Source organism: Ammodytes marinus (genome assembly GCF_949987685.1).
Source record: "Ammodytes marinus genome assembly, chromosome: 7".
NCBI classification, from domain to species: domain Eukaryota; kingdom Metazoa; phylum Chordata; class Actinopteri; order Uranoscopiformes; family Ammodytidae; genus Ammodytes; species Ammodytes marinus.
This window is the reverse complement of record NC_137211.1, coordinates 14,994,878-15,018,646: the sequence shown is the minus strand read 5'-3', so window position 1 is coordinate 15,018,646 and position 23,769 is coordinate 14,994,878. Positions and strand designations below refer to the sequence as shown.

At 41.0% G+C, this 23,769-nt stretch overlaps 2 protein-coding genes across 2 annotated transcripts; one reads left to right on the top strand and one right to left on the bottom strand.

Annotated features, from left to right (window-relative positions):
* Positions 1–101: 101 nt before the first annotated feature.
* LOC307252879 (kelch repeat and BTB domain-containing protein 12-like) lies at positions 102–3,607 on the bottom strand (the record flags this gene model as incomplete). The annotated part of the gene is made up of 9 exons (XM_080030703.1): positions 102–250; positions 625–822; positions 999–1,146; positions 1,314–1,587; positions 1,681–2,009; positions 2,110–2,343; positions 2,875–3,007; positions 3,102–3,283; positions 3,437–3,607. 9 exons carry the CDS (start codon positions 3,605–3,607, stop codon positions 102–104), a joined length of 1,818 nt encoding a protein of 605 aa, XP_079886829.1.
* A 7,625-nt stretch (positions 3,608–11,232) lies between these two features.
* LOC307252878 (solute carrier family 26 member 6-like) lies at positions 11,233–23,142 on the top strand (the record flags this gene model as incomplete). Its single annotated transcript, XM_080030702.1, has 19 exons — positions 11,233–11,378; positions 12,199–12,338; positions 13,546–13,656; positions 13,897–14,063; positions 14,198–14,362; positions 15,777–15,929; positions 16,137–16,219; positions 17,366–17,513; positions 18,738–18,851; positions 19,088–19,165; positions 19,345–19,440; positions 20,691–20,797; positions 20,917–20,986; positions 21,514–21,606; positions 21,802–21,912; positions 22,014–22,376; positions 22,552–22,606; positions 22,867–22,997; positions 23,113–23,142. The coding sequence occupies 19 exons, from the start codon at positions 11,233–11,235 to the stop codon at positions 23,140–23,142; spliced, it is 2,361 nt and encodes a 786-aa protein (XP_079886828.1).
* Positions 23,143–23,769: the final 627 nt, after the last annotated feature.

Here is a 23,769-nt window from a genome sequence, read left to right as displayed (position 1 = left end):
ATCAAGCCAGGTTTGGGAAAAGCTTTATATAAAAGAACGGAAGCTCTTTTCCCCACTCATCCTGGCTCCCAGCATTGTTGCTCAGAGTCATAGGACATTAATTAGGGTGTGACGAGGTCACGAGGATTGAGGTTAGCCACCAGACAGACATCATAGCTGTCATGCATGGCCGCTCGTCGCTCCACCACCGTCCACACATTGTCTGCTGGGTTCAATTCCAGCATCTCCTTGGTGATGATCTCATGACGTCCTACAGTCAGAAGAGGAAGTATGTAAAGTTGAGTTTGGCCAAAATCTAATTTTCCTGAGACAATGCATCATCAGTTAGCCGGCATTCCCTGACTTAATGCAGACCCGGTGTGCACCTTGTTTTTGTGTGACAGGAGCCAGTTCACTCAATCAACCATGAAGTTAATCTTACTGGGTGAAAATAAACTCTTACAGTTTTTCACAATTGCTTAAACACATTTCCTGATAGACTACCTCACTTTTTCAAAACCCTAAACTCAAATTTCAAAACTCAAACACAAAATGCAAAATCCTTCACTTCTCTTGCAAAAGCACACTTTACCCTCAAAACAGTGTTACAGTAAATGAGTAAATGGCAGGCATTCACTAACTGACCGGCGCCCTTGTAGTATCCACAGAGGTAGAGCTTGCCCTCCACTACTCCTATGTTGGAGGCGTTGGTTCGGAGGGAGAGCAGAGATGTGGGCAAGGTCGGTCCCGCCCTCCAGGTGTCTGTTTCTGGGTTATAGATCTCCACAGAGCTCAGGCAGCGACGTGATTGTCCACGGTCCTCTCCATCACATCCTATACCACCTGAAGAACACACACACACACATACACACACACACACACACACACACACACACACACACACACACACACACACACACACACACACACACACACATCAGTATCATCATCTGACCCCAACCCTTATCACGCTGAATAAACAGTTAGGAATAAAGTTACAGTCGGTCTTGTAGCGGGACCTATTACGTAGATTTCTCCATTGAGTGCAGCCGCGCCACAGCGGTACCTTGGGTACTTCATCCTGGCACACTCTGCCCACCTGTCCCGGGCTGGGTCAAACTGAAACACACGGTTACTCAGCTTATCAGGATCATCGTCGGGCTGGTGCTGAGCGAGGAGAAGAGAGAGAGAGAGAGTGGAACAGATGGAGATAGAAAAAGACAAAAGAAAATTGAGGTGAGAACTAAGAAATGGGGAGAAGAGGAGAAAGACCTTCTTGTTTATTGAGTTTGACACAGTCAACCTCATATTTCATCACAATGTTGTCCGTTTACCTGTGGTGTCCAGCCCCCCAGCACATAGAGATGATCCCTGAGGCTGACGGCACAGGGGCAGGCTAATGGCAGAGGCAGCGGGGCGAAGCTGAGCCAACTGCCTCCTCTCTTCAGCGACCATCTCTCCACACTGTTTGTGATGATGTAGTGATTGTGCACTTTCATCTGACCGCCTATCATATAGAGGGCATCACCTATCAGCCCCAAAGCAAACATGTCCCTGTATGCTGCTCTGCACAGCTCCACCCAGCCGTGCTCCTCTGAATTATCGTACCTGGAACATGAAAAGGCTGTTTACCTCTGATGTCGAATGCAGTGCCTTTAAAACAAATACGGGTTTTCTATACAGATAAACACAAATAAACACCTGTAGAAATCCACCCTCTTCATCCTGTGTTCGTCTTCTGCCTCTACGGCCACCACAATGTTGTTGTCCCGTGTGACTGCCCCTGCTGTGATCTGTCCCATGCCACCACAGGCCCTCAGTGGAGAGGGGATGTAGTAGGTCCTTCTGCCATGGGGCGCAAAGCAAAAACTGAGGTCGGCACGTCCTCCTCGGCGGGCAGGCTTTCCCTCCCTATCCAGCCCACCCAAGCAAAGCAGCAGGTCGGCCGTCTCCATGCCGTAGCGAAGGGCCGGCCGCGGTGGAGTAGACATCTCACAGAGATCACCTGAGGTCTGGTCCAGCAGCAATACCTGGAAGAGTATTTAGAGTCTATCAGTCTACTAATGCCTTGATAAATATGGAGGAAGAGGACTGTTGTTAAATGGCCCTTCCCCTAACGTCTTCTCTCACCGGGTGTCTCCTCTTGGCTTTACGGAGGAAGCCAGGGTCCACAAGCTCCAGACGGACATGTCTGAGTAAGTCCGAGGCCTGGGCTTCACTGTGAGAGTCCCCCCTTCTCCTCTCTACCCAACGCAGCACCAGCTCTAGCACAACCTGCTCCTGTGATATGTTGAGGTCATCCGAGTCCAGCAGATCCCCAAGACTTTGGGCATCCAGCTCCAGCACCTCTTCTTCTTCACAAACCTCGAAAAACATGACAAAGAAGTTGTTAAGAAAGTAACAATTTCAATCAAAGTAACACTGTACTCCCCACAGCTTCCCACACCTGTTCTGTGCAACAAAATATGTGACTACTGCCCCCTAGTGGCAGCTTTAAGTAGCTGATAAACAAAGACTTGTGAAATACTAAGCAGCTGTCATGTATCCAATAGTATCCAGGACTGCACTCCATGTATCTGCTGTTGATTTCAGTTTAGGTTATTTTGTGTCATGTTTTAAAATTGTTGTATGTTGTCTGTCTCTCCTTTTGCATTAATAAAAACAATTTTATGCAGCATAATTGTGACAACGAGCATCATCAAAATATTGTATCAACCGTTAAGTAAGTTATTCCTAACTTATTATAAGGCAGTTATTTTTTTAATATCTATATAAATGATAATCTGGCTGTAAATTGTATAAGGCCTTGTTACATGTTGTATCATGGAGCCAGTAATTATTAGATTATTATTAGCAGATTATTATTTGTTTTTTCACTTATAATGTATGGCCTACCTGTGCAAAGTGCTGGCAGAGGTATCTCAAGGTGCAGTCGGCCAGTTCAATGGCCCCCAGGTTTCTGGCCCAGTGGTACAGGCCAACACAGTTGGAGGGCTCCATACAGGCCTCCATGTGGCTCTGACACAACCTGAAGCAGTAACAATAAGGTGGTAATAATACCAATCAAATATCAATCCATCTTTTTTGGAACGATACTCAATTTCCTAGTCTTTTGTCCCCACCTGAATGCTCCATCTACATGGAGCAGGAAGGCAGCAGCGGCCACTCCTTGGATGTTGTCATTGGAAAGTGGAAGTTGAGCTGTGTACATGTAGTCCAGTAGCATCTCAAGGCTCTGAGCAGGAGTGTCTCTGAGAGCAACCTCCCCTCCCCGCGTCTCCTTCAGACCACAGGTAAACATAGCCTGGACAAGCAGGATTCAACAAAATAATGGAACATGATAAAGATTGCAGTCTCACAGCGTCACCAAAATGTATGCTTTTAACCGTTCAGCATAACACAGGTTGCATCTAATGTTATTGTGTAGTAAGACACTAAGTGTGCATGGCCACTTTACCTGGAAGTAGGGGCTGAATGAAGACAGCACCACCTTATGGCAGTGGAAGGGAATCCCCTCTGCCAACAGCACCACATCAGTGAGCTCCTCAGATGCTCTCATTCTCTGGAGCTGCCTAAGCAGAAGTGACCCATGCTCTATCTGTGCACGGTCCAACACTGGATCGTCCATGGTATCCTTTTCTGGAAGGCTCTACTATTTTTGCCAGCATAGAGAAAATACCTTACATTGGTGCATGTTGTGGCAATCACACATAAAAAGAGAGGAAATTAGGTGTGAGTTTGGGATACACACATCAAAAAATCATACTTAGAGAGGTGTAAAAGTGCATTAGCAGCTGCTAACCTAGGATGTACAGTATCAACATGTTAGTAGCATTTTACTGAGTTAAGCAGTCAAGTTAGAGCTAGTGTAAACAAATTTATGAACATAGATAGATAGTTTAATCCAGCAGTTCTCAATTTAGGGTCTGGATGCCTTCCAGTGGTTAAAAGAATTAAACTGGGTGGTTCTGAGATGATTCATGGGGCAAAAACTAAGAAATAATCAAAGTCCTGCAACTAAGATTGGAATTAATATTTTCGACTTTTCTTTAATCCTATTTTTGTTTGGCGTGATGTTGTATGAATTTACATTTTTGAACCTTAAACAGTTATTTAATTTAAACCATCAGAGAAGAAGAAGGAAATGTCTCTGGTGAAACTGGGCTCACAACCAGAAATAGTTGGAAACTTTTTATTTAAATCTTTTACAATGTGCTGTATATTATAAGCTCATGATATGTTTCTAATATTGATTTTGAAACTCGATTTTACTCTGAGGTTTATCATCTGACCATATCAAACAAAGCCACAAAAAAAACTCACAGCAACCTGACAGCTAAACATCCAATGTCCATTTGTGGTTTGCTTTTATAATAATTTTTTGTCATTTCTAAATTTAGCTCAAATCACAACTGTAATTTCACTAAAAATGTGAATCAACTGGCTTGACTTTTAAAATGTAATATAAAAAATGTCCAAAGTAAATGCTGAATTTAGTATGTTATAATGTTAAGTGAACCGGATCCATGTATTGGTTCTATCTTTTCCCCTTTTTTCAGCCCTTTGGGCTGTGTTGCTTCTGCAATTTTGCCACCTTCGATCATTCAATTATCAATACAATTAATGCACAAAACACCCTGGACGTCACTCTTGGTTATCTACTGATATGAAGCGAGGGAATATTTAGTCCATATTTAGTTTTGTTTTATAACAGGCAAATTAATAGTATACAGTAAAACACAACATAGGCTATAAGGACACGCAGTAGAAGGGTGCCTCTCAGATGGTGTATGGTTGATCAAGAGAAGTACTGAATGGCTGTGCTTGTCGAGGCGAGGCCTTTGGATTGGATTGGATTGGATTCACTTTATTGTCATTGTGCAGAGTACAAGTACAGAGACAACGAAATGAGGTTTAGCGTCCAACCAGAAGTGCAAAAGAGCAGTAAGGTGCAGTGTGTACATGAATTGGAATAGTATAGTGCAATATAACAGTAGAGTAAGCAATAGAGCAGTCAGTGCAGTATGAGCAGTATCAGATATGTACAAATATCTTTCTATCTTTCTTCTCCATGCTGGCCAGTATTTTAAACTGGTTCCGCCCCTAAGCAGCTGACCTACCAACTCACATACTTACAGATAATAATGACACTCTCTGTACGGGTGGGCTAAACATACACAGTTCACCTCACTCCAGGCAGACATGCACAGACAGTATGAACAGTAGCTTGTTAGCATGATTTAAGCTTAGCACATGCAAAAATAATAATAATCTGCTATCGTACCAGCTAGTTCCTGAGGCCGGGATTCAGAAGTTTCTGAATTCAGATGACATCATCTTTGATATTCTAGACTATTTTTAAGACTGTTTTTGGTTTTTGTCTACTGGCAGGCCTGTCTTGTGTTCGGTGCTATTTGCTGCCTGTGAGTGGGGGGAATAGCATGCTCAGTGGTAAATAGGTTTAAAATAGACCAGCAAGTGTTAGTGGTCCTGTTGGTCTGTTCAGGTTACTCTGGGCACAGTGTACTTGCTCTTTGTAATTCGTTTTTTCTTAGTGGCAATTTTATCTAGAAACGGCAAGAATCAGAGCAATAACATTTACAGGTTGTTGACACATGTTGAAAGAAAAGAAGGCTTTTCAGATGTAAGCGATCAGATATATTTTACACTGTGAAGATAATGTAAAGTGTAAGTAAATATTTTAGTTAAAGGACCACTGTAGGCCAGATCAACAGACCAGACTGCACATCTAGACCTAAACAGTAACATCAACAGACATTCAGGAGAAAGGTGGCAAGAGGCAGAATAATGTGTCTATGAATTCATCTTCTCTGGACCCTCTCTGTCTTCTCACCTCTAGGCAGCTTTGCCCGACTTGTGTGATTGTCTGAGTCATTTTGTGCTGACTGAAATATTTTGCCTTCAGCTGAAGGTAAAGTTTCCTAAGGACCACCTTGCCTGTCAATCTCAATCTTGCCTCTTTATGTTCAGCTAAAAGCTCTTTATTTCAATCCAAAATTAAATCTTCCTGCTGCAACTAACACACATTATTCCTCTTCTACATCCTCTTTAATCCCCCACCCTGCCTTCTACTTGTCAACTCTGTAAAAAAAGATGCACAAGAAATGCTCCTCATCTTCTATTGTAGACTCACTATTGGGGTTCCCTCTGGGTTCTGTTGTGGGTCCCCATCTTCTTTACTCGGAATGTTGTGTACCCGGCAAACATGCAGATTCATTCTCCAACACATTTGGAGGATACATCTATCCCCCACCCAGAAGTGGGCACATTGTCGGTCAGTTGTGTTCGTTCAGGGTAAAAAAAAAGGTAAATTTTCTTACAACAAACAAACAAAATAAAGTACAAATAATATAGCAGAATTTTCCATTTTTGTCTTCCATACCCATTTTATCATGTCACAGCCCTTTAAGGTTATTCTTGAGACCTTTTGGAGACCCAACCACTAGGTTTGGAGGCAATGGACTAAATTAACGTTTCCTAACCCCGGACCAGTGCCGGCCCGTGGACCCGATGTGCCGGGGACCCGTTAGTACCGGGCATTGAAATATTTGAAATAACATAAACAAAAAATAGATCAAAATGTTTTTCTTTGAGCCGAGGTCTTGTGATCGCTTGGCAGCTCATTGGTTCTGGACAGCTTGTACAGTATCTGACCGGGCTGCAGAGCTTGGTGCACACAGTGTGATGTGGAGTGGTTGTCCATAGTACAGAGATGCGTGCAATTTTCCACTCTTTTTCTCCAAGTGAGGAAAAAAGGAATATTTTCAGTCTGTATAATCCGTATGAAATGCATATTCACTATTGTAGCATGTCATGGAAGAGAGAAGATAAAAACAAATACAAAACACTTATCATTTTGACATTTAAACCTGCAGTGTGTAGAATTTTGGGTTTTATTTCCTAGCAGATTTTGTAGAAAGTAATTATAATATCCATAAATACATTTAATTTAGTTCATAATAGCTGAATTTTTTTTTTTGAATTATAATTTTTTTCCTTAGAAAGGGTCTCATATATGTCCATATTTCTGCATATTTTGGACCAAGGCCTAGTGCCGCCATCTTGAAAGTGTCATAGTTGGAATGTCATCAGGTGCATTGTTTAACATTTAGAATTGTTCTTGTCCTTGAAGGCCACTGTAGCTTCTGTTATTATTCAAAAGGGTTGGGGTTACCCAGGGAGCGTTGCATTCTAGAACTTTGTAGAACTTTCTTGATGATGTCATATTACACACTGCACCTTTAAGGTGGCTTAGAAGTTGCAAACTGATATCACTCTATGAAAATCTTAAATCTCAAATCAGGGTTATTTCAGGTTAATTGTTTTCTAACCATATAACTCTCAGCTCAAAACAATTTGGTCCTTGGAGTTTACAGGCAGTGCAGATTAATCAGTGACTCCTGGTCAGGATGCATGTGAGCTTGTACACATGTTAAACGTGCCTGCTTACATGTGTCTACCAGCTCAGTTCCCAGCTCTTCATCAGGAGATTTGGTCAAGTTTGTACCTCAGGACGGTCTTAGTTTACAAAGCAAGAATCTGCATTGCTGATGAAATGAAAGAGGCTGATATGTGAAATGTTTAGAAAATAAGAGTTAAAATAAAAAAATGGTTGTTTGCTTTTTACTTATTTTAATAATACATTACATTAATATGCCCTCCAAAATGTGTGGCAATTTATCATGTATTTATTTTCATGTATATCTGGTTCAACTTTCAATTGAATAGGGATTTATTTTGGGTCCAAGCATACTTTTTTTTCACCCTTTTCTTGATTTGATAACTTTTTTATGTAACTTAAACACTTAAGTCTTGATAGGTCGGTATTGCTTCAAGAATGGAAATGTGTGTCTGATAAAAATATATTTCCCCAAAATTATGCAAAGTCCCCAGGGGATGAATCCGAATAACTTTGTTGTGATTGTCTGACTTCTCAAGAGAAACCACAAGCTTGACCTATAGTATTGTAAGACCTAAGGACTTTGAGTTGTAATGTTAAACCAAGATGGTCAAGGTGGTAAACATTCTGTTGTACAGTATGTGTTAAACATCTACATGTTAGAATACTTTCTAAGCATAGGCATGGACACTTACGATAGCATCAAGAAAAAAGCAAGGCCTCATTGGGCCATGAGCTTGGCTACAAAGTCTACTCTTGTTAAACATTTTCTTCTCCTTCTCTTTTATCTCCTTTTTCCTGCACAACACGTTTTAACATCTGTTTTAAAAAGTGCTGTATATAAGGTTGGTTTGCTGGATTGCTCTGTATGTCAACCTGTTCTTGCATTATTATTTATCCCCCATCCCAACTACACTCATTTCTACAAATACGAAGCTTTAAAATACAAAAATAGCTTTTGAAAAAACCAGACCCGACTTTTTAGCCTAAGAAAATGTATCTTTAACAGGTTATCACACAACCAGCAGTTAAATGATTGATCAATATTTACCTATAAACAACAAGGGGCCAATACGATGCTATTGTTGAAAGTTACACAGAGTTCAATCATTCATTCAAATTATCATTAATCTCGATAGATCATTGACAATGATGTTGAGATTATTCATTAAGAAAACTAAAAATTAAGTCAAATCAGTCAATAAAAAAATGTTCAACTGATCAATTGATATAAATGTCCTGAGTTTGAAAGTGCTCACATTAACTCATGGGGTTTCAAATGTAAGAGATCCAGACCAATAATGAGCCGAAATAGGATGGCAAATCTATTTGCAACAATAGCTTTACACATGAAGACATGCCAGTGCCTATCCCGCATCTCGGCCAGGGACCTTATTGTGCACGATACAATGATGAGTCCTTGAATCTCAGTCCTGAGTGACATACAGAGTCTAGTGGAAGCATCAGTATGTCTAGAGACCACATCTCCATAATCCAAGACTGACAGGAAAAACTGCTCGACTCTCTTTCGGCTCAAATGTGGGAAGCTGTTTTTTCCCCCTGAATAAATAGCCATTTCTCGCTGCAAATTAGCGAAATTATTATCTTTATGGAATTTAAACACACATTTCTCATAGAGCCAGATGCCAGGATTGAGGTATTGAGAGACTCTCTCGATGTCAGACCCATTCAAAGCGGATACATGCAGATGTAGACAGTGGAAGTGCTTTTAAATGTTTCAGAATGACATACTATTGTTGACACTGGGCATGTGTGCTCGTTAACTAGTAATTCCTGCGGGGCAATGTTGATGCAGTTAATGACACATCAAACACAAAATAACTGTTAATCTTTTTTTCTTCAGCTAACTTATTCTGTTCGGTGTCCCGTGCAGCACATATGTTGGTTTATTTTATTATGCTTTTGTGCCTGTCCTCTTTAGTGGGTACAGTATTCCCTGCATTTAGAGTAAGTGTTTAAAGATGAAAAGCAAATATTATATATTATTAATAAAAACAGAATGGGCAGTGAATTTCTAAGAAAATCTTTTTCAAAGATCTGAAAATGAAAAATTATGAAATTGTAGAATATTCTCTAAATTCATGCTCGTTATGCTTTTAGCTGTGCTAAGTCATCACAATGGTTCCTGATTTCACTAGTATACATTTACATGTGACAAGGGGCATTGTTAATGTTTGCAAGAAAGTCCCCTTTTATGTTTAACACTAATCTACTAGCATCATTTAAGTAACAAAACAGGAAGGTTTTCCTACAGTTGTTCTTTTAAGTATTATGTTTGTTAAGTCAATGATCATTGCAAAACCTATAACCCAGGAAAAAAACAGGCTCATACAAGGATAAAATGAAATAAAATAAAATACAACTTTACAACTTAATGTCTAGTCTAGACTTCAACCTCATCCGGTCAGTAAAAACATAAAATACTGAAGACAACATTTTAAATGTAAAACATTAATGATATCACAACGAGGCCATGCCGAGTATGTATCACTGATGTAGAGTGCAGGGTGCAGTCTAGGAAGATAGTGATGCTAGAAGGTTAAAGAAAGAAAAAATGTCAGGTTTAAAATTACAGTGGGAGTTGAACAACATGCTTTTGAAAATATAAAATAAATGTTTGCTCCTGCAGGACAGCTGTTCTGCTTTTTATAAATACATCCAGCTTCAATTCAGTAAGTGGCAATGTTGTAAACTCTATGTAGGCCTATAAATAATATCATTTTTAAATCGCTTGTAGAAAAACAGTTATTGGTCTCAACAGGATACCGACTCTTATCTGATTTAAAAAGAAAATTCCTGTTTAAACCTGCATTCCCCCTCTGTCTACCTTTGAGCATATTCAGCTCCTTTTATCACAGACTGCATAACAAGATAAACCAGAATCAATAATATAAGTATATTAGACAAAGACCCCATGTTAAACAGCCCACCATAAACATCTAATAGATGTGTTGGAGCCCTGTCAGGAGCGTTAATAATTTATTTTCTAAGGTTACCTCGTTCAAAGGTCAATTGGCTTAGATATAAGGCCTTACGTATATACAGAATGTATATAGAGAGAATTATATGCATATTGTGTATGATACAGCTTATTTCAACCCTTGTTCTGTTTCAGATTTTTTGTGTACGAAACATTCATTCTGTTCAGTAACTTTATTCTATTTGCGCAAGAGGAATGTGCCATTTGATTAAGTAAAGGAAAAGGGTTTTACTTACAAAAGACTTTCAGTCTTCAAAATACTTATTTTGAGTTCATGTGAATTTTCTTAGAAAAAAAGGTAGTTTCGCCATGTCACAAATTCCCGCTGACATGAAAGTATTGCCTCCTTATCGCTCAAAGGAGGCAAATGGGCTCCCATAAAGATAAGATGTTTTATTCAGTCTGACACATACACGCAAACCTAATCTTTTTGGCTGCAGTTTTTTATCACTGTAGAGTGATATTCAAAAACAAACACAAATAAAAAAAACACAGACAGACACAGAAAAAAGAAAACACACACACACACACACACACACACACACACACACACACACACACACACACACACACACACACACACACACACACACACACACACACACACACACACACACACATTACCTCAGGTGTGTGTGTCTGTGCAGAACGAGAGCATGGGGGGTGGTGGTTGTTGTCTTATATGGACAGGAATGGAACAGTCACTCCCACAGTCCCAAACCAAGCAATGTCAATCAGTATAGAACAGTGAGAAGGCTTCACTTCACTCACAACACTGTGCTCGGCTTATGTTGTGCAACAGTGTAACAGCTGAGTTTGGTCACTAACGGACATGGATTCAAAGGAGGAGGACTGTTTGGTTGGGGAGTATTTTGTGCAGAGGAAGGTTCTGGATGAGTTATGTCTGGATGAAGTGGCACAGAAAGGGACGTGGTCCACCAAACCAACTTTGGGTGAACGGGTGAAGGAGTCGCTGAGGTAAAAATAGAGGAGAGGGTAGGAAGGTGGGGAGGCAGGTGTGACCAACAGACAAGTCCATTTGTGTTTGGATATGAAAGTACAGTATGTTTGCTTGTTTGTTTGTGAGTGTGTGCAGATTTATAAGTGTTGGTGTTAGTTAGCTACCTGTTTTTAACAGTGAGGACTATTTGTTTTATCAGAGTTAAGTAATGCCAATAAATAAGCAAAGTTCACAGTTATATAATAACTTTCATAATAACCTGTAACACATAATATGTGACGTTTAAAAGTAATTATTGGCAAAAACCAGTACACAGACAGGACATATTTTAAGACCAAATATTTCCAATCCAGTTAATGAATGGCAATCCAGTAACATTCCAGCTGAGGAGGATAAACGTTTTTGCTCTTGATGTCAAATTAAAAAGTTGCTAAAACTCTTCTTGGAAAATATATAACATATGTGTTTAGGCAGGCAAACCTACATTTAAAAATTCAGCTCACTGCTAAATTCCGTCATAGGTAAATAGTAGCACATTGACATGCATGCGGTGTTATGCATCACTTCACAAGGCCATCTGATTAAAACTCAACCAGCTGTTAAAAATCACAAGCCTCATTGTAGAATAACTTAGGCATGCTAACTTTTTTCTACCGTTTACAGTGATCACTCATCATCAAAATATTATTAAAATGCAAAGACATTAACATATTATTTTAATTTCCTTACACTTGAATTAAAAGATTATCATATTGTTTTTTTGAGCTGGTGCACACTTCCTTCCTCCCTGTGCTAACTGATATGAATGTTGTATATTTTTGGGGTTGCCTGTTGCAGATGCTCGGTGCCCAGGCTGAAGCACACGTTGCTGTGCTGGATCCCTGTTCTCAGCTGGCTGCCTCATTACTCCTTCAGAGAAAATATCATTGGGGACATGATCTCTGGCGCCAGTGTTGGCATCATGCACCTGCCACAGGGTCTGTATATGAATGTGTAGTGGAGGGAGTGGAGGGAGCGTACACACATACCACCTCTCAACTTGTCACTTTCCCCATATTCTTTTAAAGTTGTAAAGTTGGAAATGATGGGAAATACCACAAGAGAAGATTATTAGACAACACATTTATATCGCATGTTTGTATCTTCTGTAATGGGAAAATTAAGCAACAGTGATACGTTAATAGTAGCAATAGGTTTTATTCAATCATACAGCAAGGATCTCCGCGGAGAGGTCACAAGTTCCAACACACGTGGGTATGTTACAAGGAGTGACGAATTCTTCCTTAAAACGTCATGTATTTAAGGAAACTCTGCCCCCCAGGGGGGGAGGCGTCCAACAATGGTTCGAAGGGGAGACAGGTAGAGAGGCAGACAGTTCTAATGTACCTACTTAACCATGGGAGGAGTTTGGGCATAGGACAATAGGAGTAATTGTGAATAAGTTAAACATAGGCGTGGCTGTCCGAGTGGTCGTTGGGCAATCTACATCTCAGTTTCAGTCACAAACAAACATGCAGTATATCCAATTACACTTATAAGTCTATATAAAACAATGGCTAAGTAAGCATTCCAATATCTGAGTCTAGAGATATATCATATGCAAAATCTGCTACCACACTTCAATATGATGCTCATGAAAGGAGAGGGTTAGCTAAGCTTAGCATAACTGGAAACACAGGGTAACAGCTAGCCTGCCAAATGTAACTGAATCTACCTACCAGCATCTTTAAAGATCACCAATTAACACTCTATAGACTATCTTTTTTATTTAATTAATTTTTTTGAAACCAAAGTGTAAAAACGTTCTTAACTGTTATCTATTGGAGTCTTTGCTGATTTATTAATGTGTTGCTTCACGTTTTGCAGAGACTAAACAAACAGGATATAATGTTAATTACTAAACCTTAGAGGAGGTTAAAGGCAGACTTTGTTACTTTTTTTTTTTAAAAGCCAAAGCTAGCTGTTTCCATGTGCTTCTAGTCTATATGCTAAGCCAAGCTAACTGTCTCCTTCCTTCCCCTTGTCTCATTCACAATCAACCCACATAGAAGAGAGTGGTATCAATCTTCTAGTCTAGCAATTTTATTTCCTCAATTGTTTTAAACAGCAGAATTTGTATCCATCCATCCATTTGGATAAGAGACTGAGCCTACCTTTTTACATTTTCTATCTTTATTTTACCAGGCATGGCATATGCTCTTTTGGCTTCCTTACGCCCAATATATGGCCTTTACTCCTCCCTCTACCCGGTACTGGTCTACTTCATCTTTGGTACTTCAAGACACATCTCAATAGGTGAGTGAGAAAAGTGTGTGTGTGTGTGTGTGTGTGTGTGTGTGTGTGTGTGTGTGTGTGTGTGTGTGTGTGTGTGTGTGTGTGTGTGTGTGTGTGTGTGTGTGTGTGTGTGTGTGTGAAAAGGAATGAAAGAACATCACTCAACTCATCCGTCCTTGTGTCTTTGTCATTATTTACTATCTATGGTCTTTGTACATGGTTTTGTGTCTTACATGCACATACTGTATGCTTTATGTTCAGGTACGTTTGCTGTGATCAGCATCATGATAGGGAGTGTGACGGAGAGGCTGGCACCCAACAGCGAATTTGTGGGAAATGTCACTAATGGAACATTGGACAAAGATAAACAGGATGAAGTCCGAGTACAGATTGCATGTACCCTTACAGTATTGACGGGAATCTTCCAGGTTTGTTTGAGTGTCTGTTAAGACCAAATTCAAACAATGAAGTGACTGCACTGAAGTACTAAAGGATCCGTTTAAGTCATATTTCCTAACTTTTGTCCAACCCTCTTTCTCTCTTGCTCCTGTTCCATTCTAAGCTGCTGTTGGGTGTGGTGAAGTTCGGTTTCGTGGTCACCTACCTCTCTGAGCCCCTGATCCGCGGCTACACTACAGGATCAGCCTGTCATGTGTGCGTCTCACAGCTCAAGTACCTGTTTGGAGTCGAGCCAGATCGCTTCACTGGTCCTCTCTCCCTAATTTATGTGAGTCTATGATGCATTTCACAATTCCACAATTTGTATTCTGACAACAGATAGAATGATGGACTTACAGCTGGAGCGATCATCCCTATTATTATATGGTCCCTCAGGCCTACATTCCCCCAGCATCAGGACTGGCCCTTCCGTTATGCACATAATGTGTTTTGTTGTTGTTGTTTTTCTTGCAGGATAATTTTTCTTTTAAAAAAAGGCTTATAAAGCAGATGGAATTAATTTTTGTTTTAAAGACATATTTTTTGGCATTTCTATGCTTTTTATTGATAGTGTAGAGACAGAGAGGGGAGTGACATGCAGAAATAGACCGCGGGCAGGAATCGAACCCGGATCCGCTGCTGGCCGAGGCCCATGGGGGGGAAGCCCTACCAACTGAGCTAAAGGCGCCCTCTTAATTTTTGTTTTAATCTGAGGGAAAACAGAGCTGAGGGAACATAGACACGCTCCCTCTGCTAGTGAGCAACGTTCAGATAGCATATTATTAGCTCTGCAGTACATGTTTGGTGAAGCTTATAATGTTCTGGTTGGGCCTGTCAGAAGTGTCCACCTTGTGTTCCTAGTTTGAGTAACGTGAAAATCCTAATAAGTATAGTTATTAAGTAATTTATTGTATTCGGGGATGAAGCTTCTTGTTAGCATAGCACAACCACTGAAAACAGAGGGAAGCAGCTCTCCTTGCTCTGTCCAAAGGTAACATAATATGACTGCCAGCACCTCTCGAGCTCACTGATTAACTAAATGGATCTTGTTTGGTTAATATATTAAAAAGGAGAAAAAAAGGAGGATAAGATGTGCAAATAACATTGCAAAAAGTAATGTGTTATTTGCACACTTTTACATGCCCGGACTTTGTATGGGTTAAACAAATGAGACATCATTTGTCTCTTTGGAAAGAACCAGGACCCCTGAATCAAGTCTTGTTCTAAGATTAGAGTTAAGATTGAAGTTGGGTGGCACTATGCAGAGCACACTATTTGGTAACATATGAAGATATACTGTAAGTTGTTTCACCCACTAACAGGAGTGCAAGGGGGATGTCAGTAAAGCACAATTCAAAAGCACCAACAATCTCCTCAGAAAAGGCCCAATCAGGCAACATCAGTAAAATTGCGGGTGTGAGTGTACAGTGGCAGGAGCTTCAACGCCTGCACAACATGTTTTACCATGATGTAATGTAAAAAAAAGGAGAATAACTTTACTTTGGGGTCGATGTCAATTTTACTTTGAAAGTGACATTCACCCAATATGACCAGGTGTTTTGTTGGATTGTGGGTGTTTTCACGAAGCGGTATTTTGTAACAAATCTTTTGTAACAAATCTGAAGTAGACATACAGTGCGTCAATCAACTGGATATCCAACATTCTCCCTCTGTTCCGTCTTTCTCTCCTCCTTTCCCCAAAGACTCTGTTAAATATTTGTGGGCTGCTGCCTCAGACAAAGATACCAGAGCTGGTGGTCAGCCTGGTGGCGCTCGCTGTTCTCATTGCGGTCAAAGAAATCAGTGAATGCTACAAACAGAAGCTGCCCCTGCCCATCCCTATAGAACTCATAGTGGTAAGTCCTCCTGTTTGGCTCTTCCTTCTCTTTTATATTTTTTAAAACTCATACAGGTGTGTTCATTTATTTGTCCAGCAGGGGGCATCTGGTGCACAGTGCTCATAGGAAAACAATGAACTTTTAACCTTGTTTAACCCTTGTCAAAACAAGGAACTGTAAGCGAATGATTTACCCTACATACTAAACGGGACTAATTTTTAACAGATCATAGGGGCGACAGTCATCAGCCACTTCTGCGGACTTCCGAGTGAATACAGCATTGATGTGGTTGGAGAGATTCCCAGTGGGTGAGTTAATCTCTGAAGTGTGTGTGTGTGTGTGTGTGTGTGTGTGTGTGTGTGTGTGTGTGTGTGTGTGTGTGTGTGTGTGTGTGTGTGTGTGTGTGTGTGTGTGTGCGTGTGTGGACCAAACTGAAAGTGACAGTGAGGGGGTGATCCAGGACAGCTGTTGTTGCACAAGACTGTTTACAAGACTGCAGACACAGAAGTTCCACATTTCCTAGTTGAGTTGATAAGGCACACTAAGTTGCACACCCCACAAACAAACAGGGTCATTGTGTGTGTGTGTGTGTGTGTGTGTGTGTGTGTGTGTGTGTGTGCTCATGTGAGTTTCTAAGAGGGTTTTGTCCCTGAGAAAGCTCCTGTGATGGAAATATCCATAAGGCCTGCCGCCTGAATCGGGGATGTGTAAACATAGGATATAACAGCAGATAATTGTGATATAAGCTAATCCGAGTTTTTCTTGCATTTGCCCTTATTTTTTTATGTCACCAACAGCTTTTTTATATTCATAAGATTCTGATACTGGTCTTTTTCTGTTTATAGTGAAGGTTGGGGCAATTTGAGGTCACACTTGCTAATGGAGTTTAGAATTCAAGTCGAGCAAGCCGTTTGAGAATAGAAGCTTTTAAGTGGCTCAGGTGGTTAAGTGGGTTGGCCAACGATCCAAGGGTTGGTGGTTTGATCCCTGCCTGGCCACTTGTGTCATGGTTGTTGTGTCCTTGGGCAAGACACTTCACCCACCTTCACCGTGCCTTGAGTGAATGTGTATGATTGCTGTGTGTTTGAGGTGGTGGTCGGAGGGGCCGATGGCGCGGAATAGCAGCCTCGCTTCCGTCAGTGTGCCCCAGGGCAGCTGTGGCTACTATCGTAGTTTACCACCACCGGTATGACTGTGTGTGAACGAATGGAACCTGGAACCCTGTAAAGCGCTTTGAGTGCCTTGAAAAGCGCTATATAAATCCAATCCATTATTATTATTATTAACATCACTACAATAATATCAAGAGTTGTCTTTTTAAAAATGTGAGCTTGGGAAACTGTAGGCGGTACTAATGCCCTCAGCTGTTTAAAGATAGGCCTGTGTGTCAGGACTGGATGTGCTGTACAAGGCGAAATTAAATAAACATTTATCTTGTCCCCTTGCTCCTCCAGCCTCGTCGCCCCTCGTGCTCCAGACTTCAGTTGGTTCCCCCAGGTGATAGGTGACGCTTTCGCAATTGCCATTGTGGGCTATGCCATCAACATTTCTCTGGGCAAAACATTCGCACTCAAACATGGCTACAAGGTGGATAGCAACCAGGTGAGAGTCATTGTTTGGTATCTTTGGCCTAACATTGGACTTTAATCTCTGCTTGCTCACAGTTGGTGTTGATTGTCACATCTGTGAATTGCTGTGAATGGCAAAAGCAACACATTCTTTCATCTCAGGTTCAGATTGCAGCCATGAGATGTTTTTTTTTATGTCATTATAATCCCTAAATCAACTGTTTTACTAAGTGTGGTGCTGCGTTTCAACAGTGTTGTTTGCAAATATTGCATATTTGAATGATTTGGGAAAAGCTATTTCTCTTCTTTCTCCATACTCCTCATATCCAAACCAATCTATCTGCATTATCAGCATCTGGTTTATAGCTGTTAGTAATGACAGGCAGAAATGGGATCCCTCAAACCACTTAACGAGTTGGCCAAACAGCCGTTTTAGCCAGTTATTATACAAGTGCAACTTCCGCCTGTGCGTACCATCATGCCACAAAGCCCTCTAGCATTCATCTCAAGATTGTGATCATGTTTTTCGTGTGTTACTTGTTTTTAGCATCTGGAGAAAAATGATTAGATGAGGTCTTTCAAATGAAATGCAAATGCAGGTATACATTGGATTACAGATAAAAGAGAAGAACATGTGTCACTCTCTCTGTCATGGAGACATTCTCTCATTCATTCTCATCCAATTATTCATTGTTTATGCCAAACCACGGCCTGGGCTCAAACTGCACTGTCTTCCCTTTGCTAATAGATCAGCTCATTTCATCACTTTATTAGAAACATGTAAAATAGATACACACACATATACACCTCTAACAATTTGTACTTTTTTCTGCTATTCTTTAGGATATGTAGATGAACAGAATTCTCATTTAATCTCTTAATCTTGTCTATAGCACACAGGCTTGTTCCCACAGTCACTTGCAGAGGCATGTGACTGGGCTCATGGTGCTCTGGGAGGTTGAAAGCACTCACAGCCTCCCAGAGTTGGCCTGTTAAATCATTAATGCCAACAGGCTTCAAGCAATCAAGTGTGTCTTAATGGTGCTTGGCACAGCATCTTGGCATCAGCGTGGCACTGACGTGTTGATATGGCCGTAAAGTTATTAAGGAGTAAAGGATGTTATCGAGCGAAAGGTTACGTATATAAATAGCATCAAATATCAGCATCAGTATCAAAGGTAATCCGTTTTTTCTCTACTTAAATGTGTTGAGTTTTTACTTTTGATTTGAAATGTTGTGTATTTCTTTCTATTTCCAGGAGCTGGTTGCTTTGGGTCTTAGCAACACTGTTGGTGGCTTTTTTCAGTGTTACTCTGTGACTTCCTCTTTGTCTCGCAGCCTCATCCAGGAGAGCACGGGATGCAAGACACAAGTAATCACACACATAGACATATGTGCAGATACCTTTGATTACATCTTAATCTTACAGTCACCTTGATGCCATGTATTGTAATGTGTGTGTGTGTGTGTGTGTGTGTGTGTGTGTGTGTGTGTGTGTGTGTGTGTGTGTGTGTGTGTGTGTGTGTGTGTGTGTGTGTGTGTGTGTGTGTGTGTGTGTGTGTGTGTGTGTGTGTGTGTGTGTGTGTGTGTGTGTGTGTGTTTTGTCAGGTTGCGGGACTGTTTTCGTCCGTCATTGTGCTGGTCACGATTTTAAAAATAGGTGCTCTTTTTGAAGATCTTCCCAAGGTAACTCTCTCCATCCACTACCATATCTGTCTAACGATTAGTATGTATCTCTCTTGGCAGAAAATTTAAATAAAAAAAAGCATAAGACTGTGGGGTATATGTGTGTGTGTGTGTGTGTGTGTGTGTGTGTGTGTGTGTGTGTGTGTGTGTGTGTGTGTGTGTGTGTGTGTGTTCCTCAGGCTGTCCTATCCACAATAGTGTTTGCGAATTTGAAAGGGATGTTTAAACAGTTCATGGACGTGCCTTTGCTGTGGAAGACCAACAAGGTTGACTTGGTATGACAAACTCCTCCTCCGAGTGTTATTCTGCTCAGTCACAGTTTTTTTCGATTGCTAAACCACAGTGGACACAACTGGAGCAACATGTGCAAAACTCTAACAACAGTATGCAGAGCAGCGGTTCATTCGGACCAAACTGTAGCTCGTTTTTCATTGATTAAACAGAATTTTCAAAACTCTACACACCTATCTCATGGCTTAACCACAGCCTGCACAACACTGTGGATTTCCAGCACTTTTTTCAAATGCTAACACACTGCTGCCACAACTGTAAACCACACATTCAAAACAGAATGAATGCCTAGTGCATTTCAAACACTGCAGATTGCAATTTCAACTGAAACACTAAGATGTCTTGTTTTAGACTTGTTAGTGAACATATATACAGTATAAAGGGAAAGCTCAAAAATATATATTTTTTGGAAATTGACCAATGAAGAGAGTTGTTGGAGGGAGAAGAGTGGCAGTGAGAGTGTGGATGTGTGGAGGAAGACCTAGAAGACATAGAGCTGTAATGTCTGATGAAATACAGTAAGGGCTACACTGATAGACCCTGTTGTGAATCATGGTCTCTCATTGAGAGAGGCAGGGTTGAGAGTGCAACCCAATCTGCAAAAATCTAAAGTTGCATCTGTAATACGAAATTTCCAGCAAACAAACAGCTTAGAGTTGCATCCTTACAGTAAATGACAACATTACAGGAATTGATTTCTGTATTATAGAATATTTACACAGATAAATACTACATTTGGAAATGTTTTCAATAAAATATACAAAATGTGTATCTATTGAAGCAAAATTCAGATTTTAATTTATTTTTGTTTTCCTAAAAAAACTGGTATGTTATAAAATATACAATGTCATGTGAAAGAATTTAACCCTTTCATCAAATAAAATATTACTTAATTTGTGTGAAATAACTAACATTATTCAAACTGTAAAGATTAAAAGTTTGTAATTTGTGTATTGGGGTTTGATGCTAGTGTTTGTACTCGGAGCATGTTCTGAGTGACAGTGTGTGTTATCTCAATGAGGCTGGTTCATAGTGTCATAGTGCTGCACTGAACCTGTTTTGCAGGTGAAGTGAACTGTTCAGCTCCAGTGAATGTTGGTAGTGCAGACTGTAGTTAGAGTTTTGCACATTGAGCTACAGTTGTGCCCACTGTGGGCTAGCAATCGAAAAAAACTGTAAATACAGTGTGCACCCTGAATCCTGCTTAACTGTTCGTGTTTCTGCTGCCCTTTAGCTGGTGTGGCTGGTAACATTCACAAGCACCATCCTGCTCAACCTGGACCTGGGTTTGGCTGTCTCCGTCGGCTTTTCCATGCTCACTGTCATCTTCAGAGGGCAACTGTAACTACACAGCACTTATTGATATTTATTGATGCATAACACACACACATTCCAAGAGATTTTAACAGAGCCGCAAGGCAATCACTTATTACTTATAAAGACGTTTTAATATCCTTCAGACCCCGGTACTCTATCTTGGGCCACGTGTCAGGCACTGAACTGTATCTGGACACAGAAACCTACAAAGAGGTAAGAGCATTTTACTGATACAAGACTGATATCAATAGAAACACTATCTCTGCATTCAAAAATATGCTTCCCCCCCCATGAAATTTGAGTAAACTGACCGTTTACAGGAAAACCCTGAGGATAAGGTTAACCAACTTGCATTCTTTAAAGGTGGAGTCAGCTATACTAATGTTGTCAGAATCACTTTTTCTCAAAATGTCCTCACCATCTGCTACCTGTCTGTAGGCCTACTGTGTGTGTGCTGAAAAAAATATCTGATGTTAATACACAGCCTAGGCTCTGTAAAATGGTATGTAAAAAGAGGGGGCTCACCGTAGCTTGCAACATATCCATTTACAGAGCCTAGGCTGTGTATTAACAATGGATATTTATCAGCGCACACACAGAACGGACAGCCGGGACAGGTATCGGATTGTAAAGAGATATTCACTGATTTTCCATTTAGTTATTCAATACCCAGGAGAGGTAGAACGTGCAATCAAGAGAGGATTTTCTGAACTCTTCTCCCTCATAATGTGTCCCTGCAGGCTAAAGAGATTCCAGGAATTAAAATATTCCGTACATCTACAACTATCTTCTATACAAACGCTGAGATGTACTTGGAGGCCCTACAGGACAAGGTGTGTGTGTGTGTGTGTGTGTGTGTGTATGCACGTCCATGAATGTGGACGCGTGTTTGCGTGTGGGCTTGAATTTGATTACAACATGTAATCCCTGTCCGCTGCCAACAGTGCACTTAATTGCTTTCATTATCTCTCTCACTCGTCTCACTTTCTCTTCTCTCCCTTTAATGCCATGCTCGGCTTTCTGTGCAGAGTGGAATTGAAATTGGGAAGATGCTGACGGCCAAGAAAAAACGGGACGCAAAGTTGAAGCGTAAACAAGAGAAAGTGAAAAGGACAGCTAAAAAGGAGGCAAAGAAACAAGTATGGTATTCTAAATGACACCTCCAAGTCACCAAAATCCAGTGGATATATGAACTGATAAATCTCTCATAGTTATTTCCACTCTTTCAACATTTTGGTAGGAAAAAGCAGTCAGCCGCATGTCCAATGGCACATCCTCTAAGATGAAGTGGGAGATGAGTGAGGGGAAAACCTCCACAGGGCTGCAGGGACAGAGTCAGGGGAATCCTGTACCTGTAGCCCTGACAGACATCTACAATAATGACCTCAGCAAAGGCCAAGTAAACGTGGCTTTCCAACCTGACCCAGCCATGTTGGACTCAGATTCGGACACAGGTTGCCACGGCGATGACAGCATCACCCAGGTATCGCCCGACTGTGACGAGGAAAGCGGAGGGGCCTGCGGATCGCGCACGCACAGCATTATCTTGGACGTCACGGCCACCAGTTTTGTGGACACGGTCACTGTGAAGACATTGAAAAATGTACGTGTGTGCCAGGAACTGTGTGTGTTGAAATGATTGATGCAATCAAAAGTGATAATAAAGTGAATGAAATACGTGAAGACAGAGGGGCAGGCGTGTTCACCTAAATGTTTTAAAAAAATAGAATAGAAGACAAAAGCAAACATTAAGCAATATGTCTGTCTCTTTCTCCCAGATCTTCAGGGACTTTGGAGAGATTGATGTGGACATCTATCTCGCAGGCTGCCAAGGTGAGTGGCGCACCAGACAAAACATAGATAGAGTTAGTGTCCTTAATGCGGACTCAAGACACTGACGCTTTAGATAATAGAGAATGAATGCCAATGTCAAGGTCCCAGCCTTAGTGGCGCCATATTGTTCCCTGGCAGAGTCTAACCATTTTCATAATATGTATTTATTTATGTAACGGCATGATGCGTTGCCTCTCATGCATTCATAAGGCCAGTCATTGTCATTCATGCTTCTGTGTGTGTGTGTTTTCAAATATCAGCATGCGTCGTGGAGCAGCTGGAAACTGCAGCTTTCTTCTCAGACACCATCCCAAAGAGCAGGCTTTTCGTCACGGTGCACGACGCAGTGCTTCGCATTCTCAAGAAAATGCGACAGACAGACTTAATACCTGTGAGTTCATCTCTGTGACTAATAACTAGACTTTCAACTTCTTCATTTATCATTGGCCATCGCCGCAATACATTTTGATACGTTCCTCAGACCCGAATCTTCCTCATTCTTTCAGGATGTATACTGCAGCAGCACCAAGATGTGACCAGCAGGGGTCAGACTGTTCCAACTCTAGACATCCTCCTCCTGTTCAGCATTGCTCTCTAGTCTCCTCCTTCTTCAGTGGGGGAGAATGCACCACTTTGACATGGCGGCGGGTTGCCATGGAAATACAGGGAGCCGTTGCTGTGGCAACAGGCTTTTTATGATATCTTCTAATGAGATGGCCAGCAATACGTCATTGCAGCTCTCTGGCTCTGTGGTGTGTGTGAGAGACAGAAAAAGGGGCGGGGGTTGAGTGGGAGAATGTAACACTGGACTAATAGGAGTCTGTATTTATAGCCTGTGTGAGAGAGTAGAGAGTGAGTGAAAGGTTGACTGTGTAAGGGGAAGCTCATATGTGAGACGTGTTGTGAACAGACGGACCACAACGTGCGTGCATATGTCCATCAGTCAGACAATATTATTGCACCTATGCATGCAGTTAGCCCTCCTTTTCTTTTAGACGAGGTAGTCCAAAATATCTTCCATAACAAACCAGTGTTTATGTTCAGAAAGAGCAGCATCTTTTCAACACAACTCAGGTCTATTTATAGTCAGAATTCACATGTCTGATACCCCTGGCATCTTCAGCCCCCTTTTATTTTTGGGATCCAGTGTCATTTAATCATCT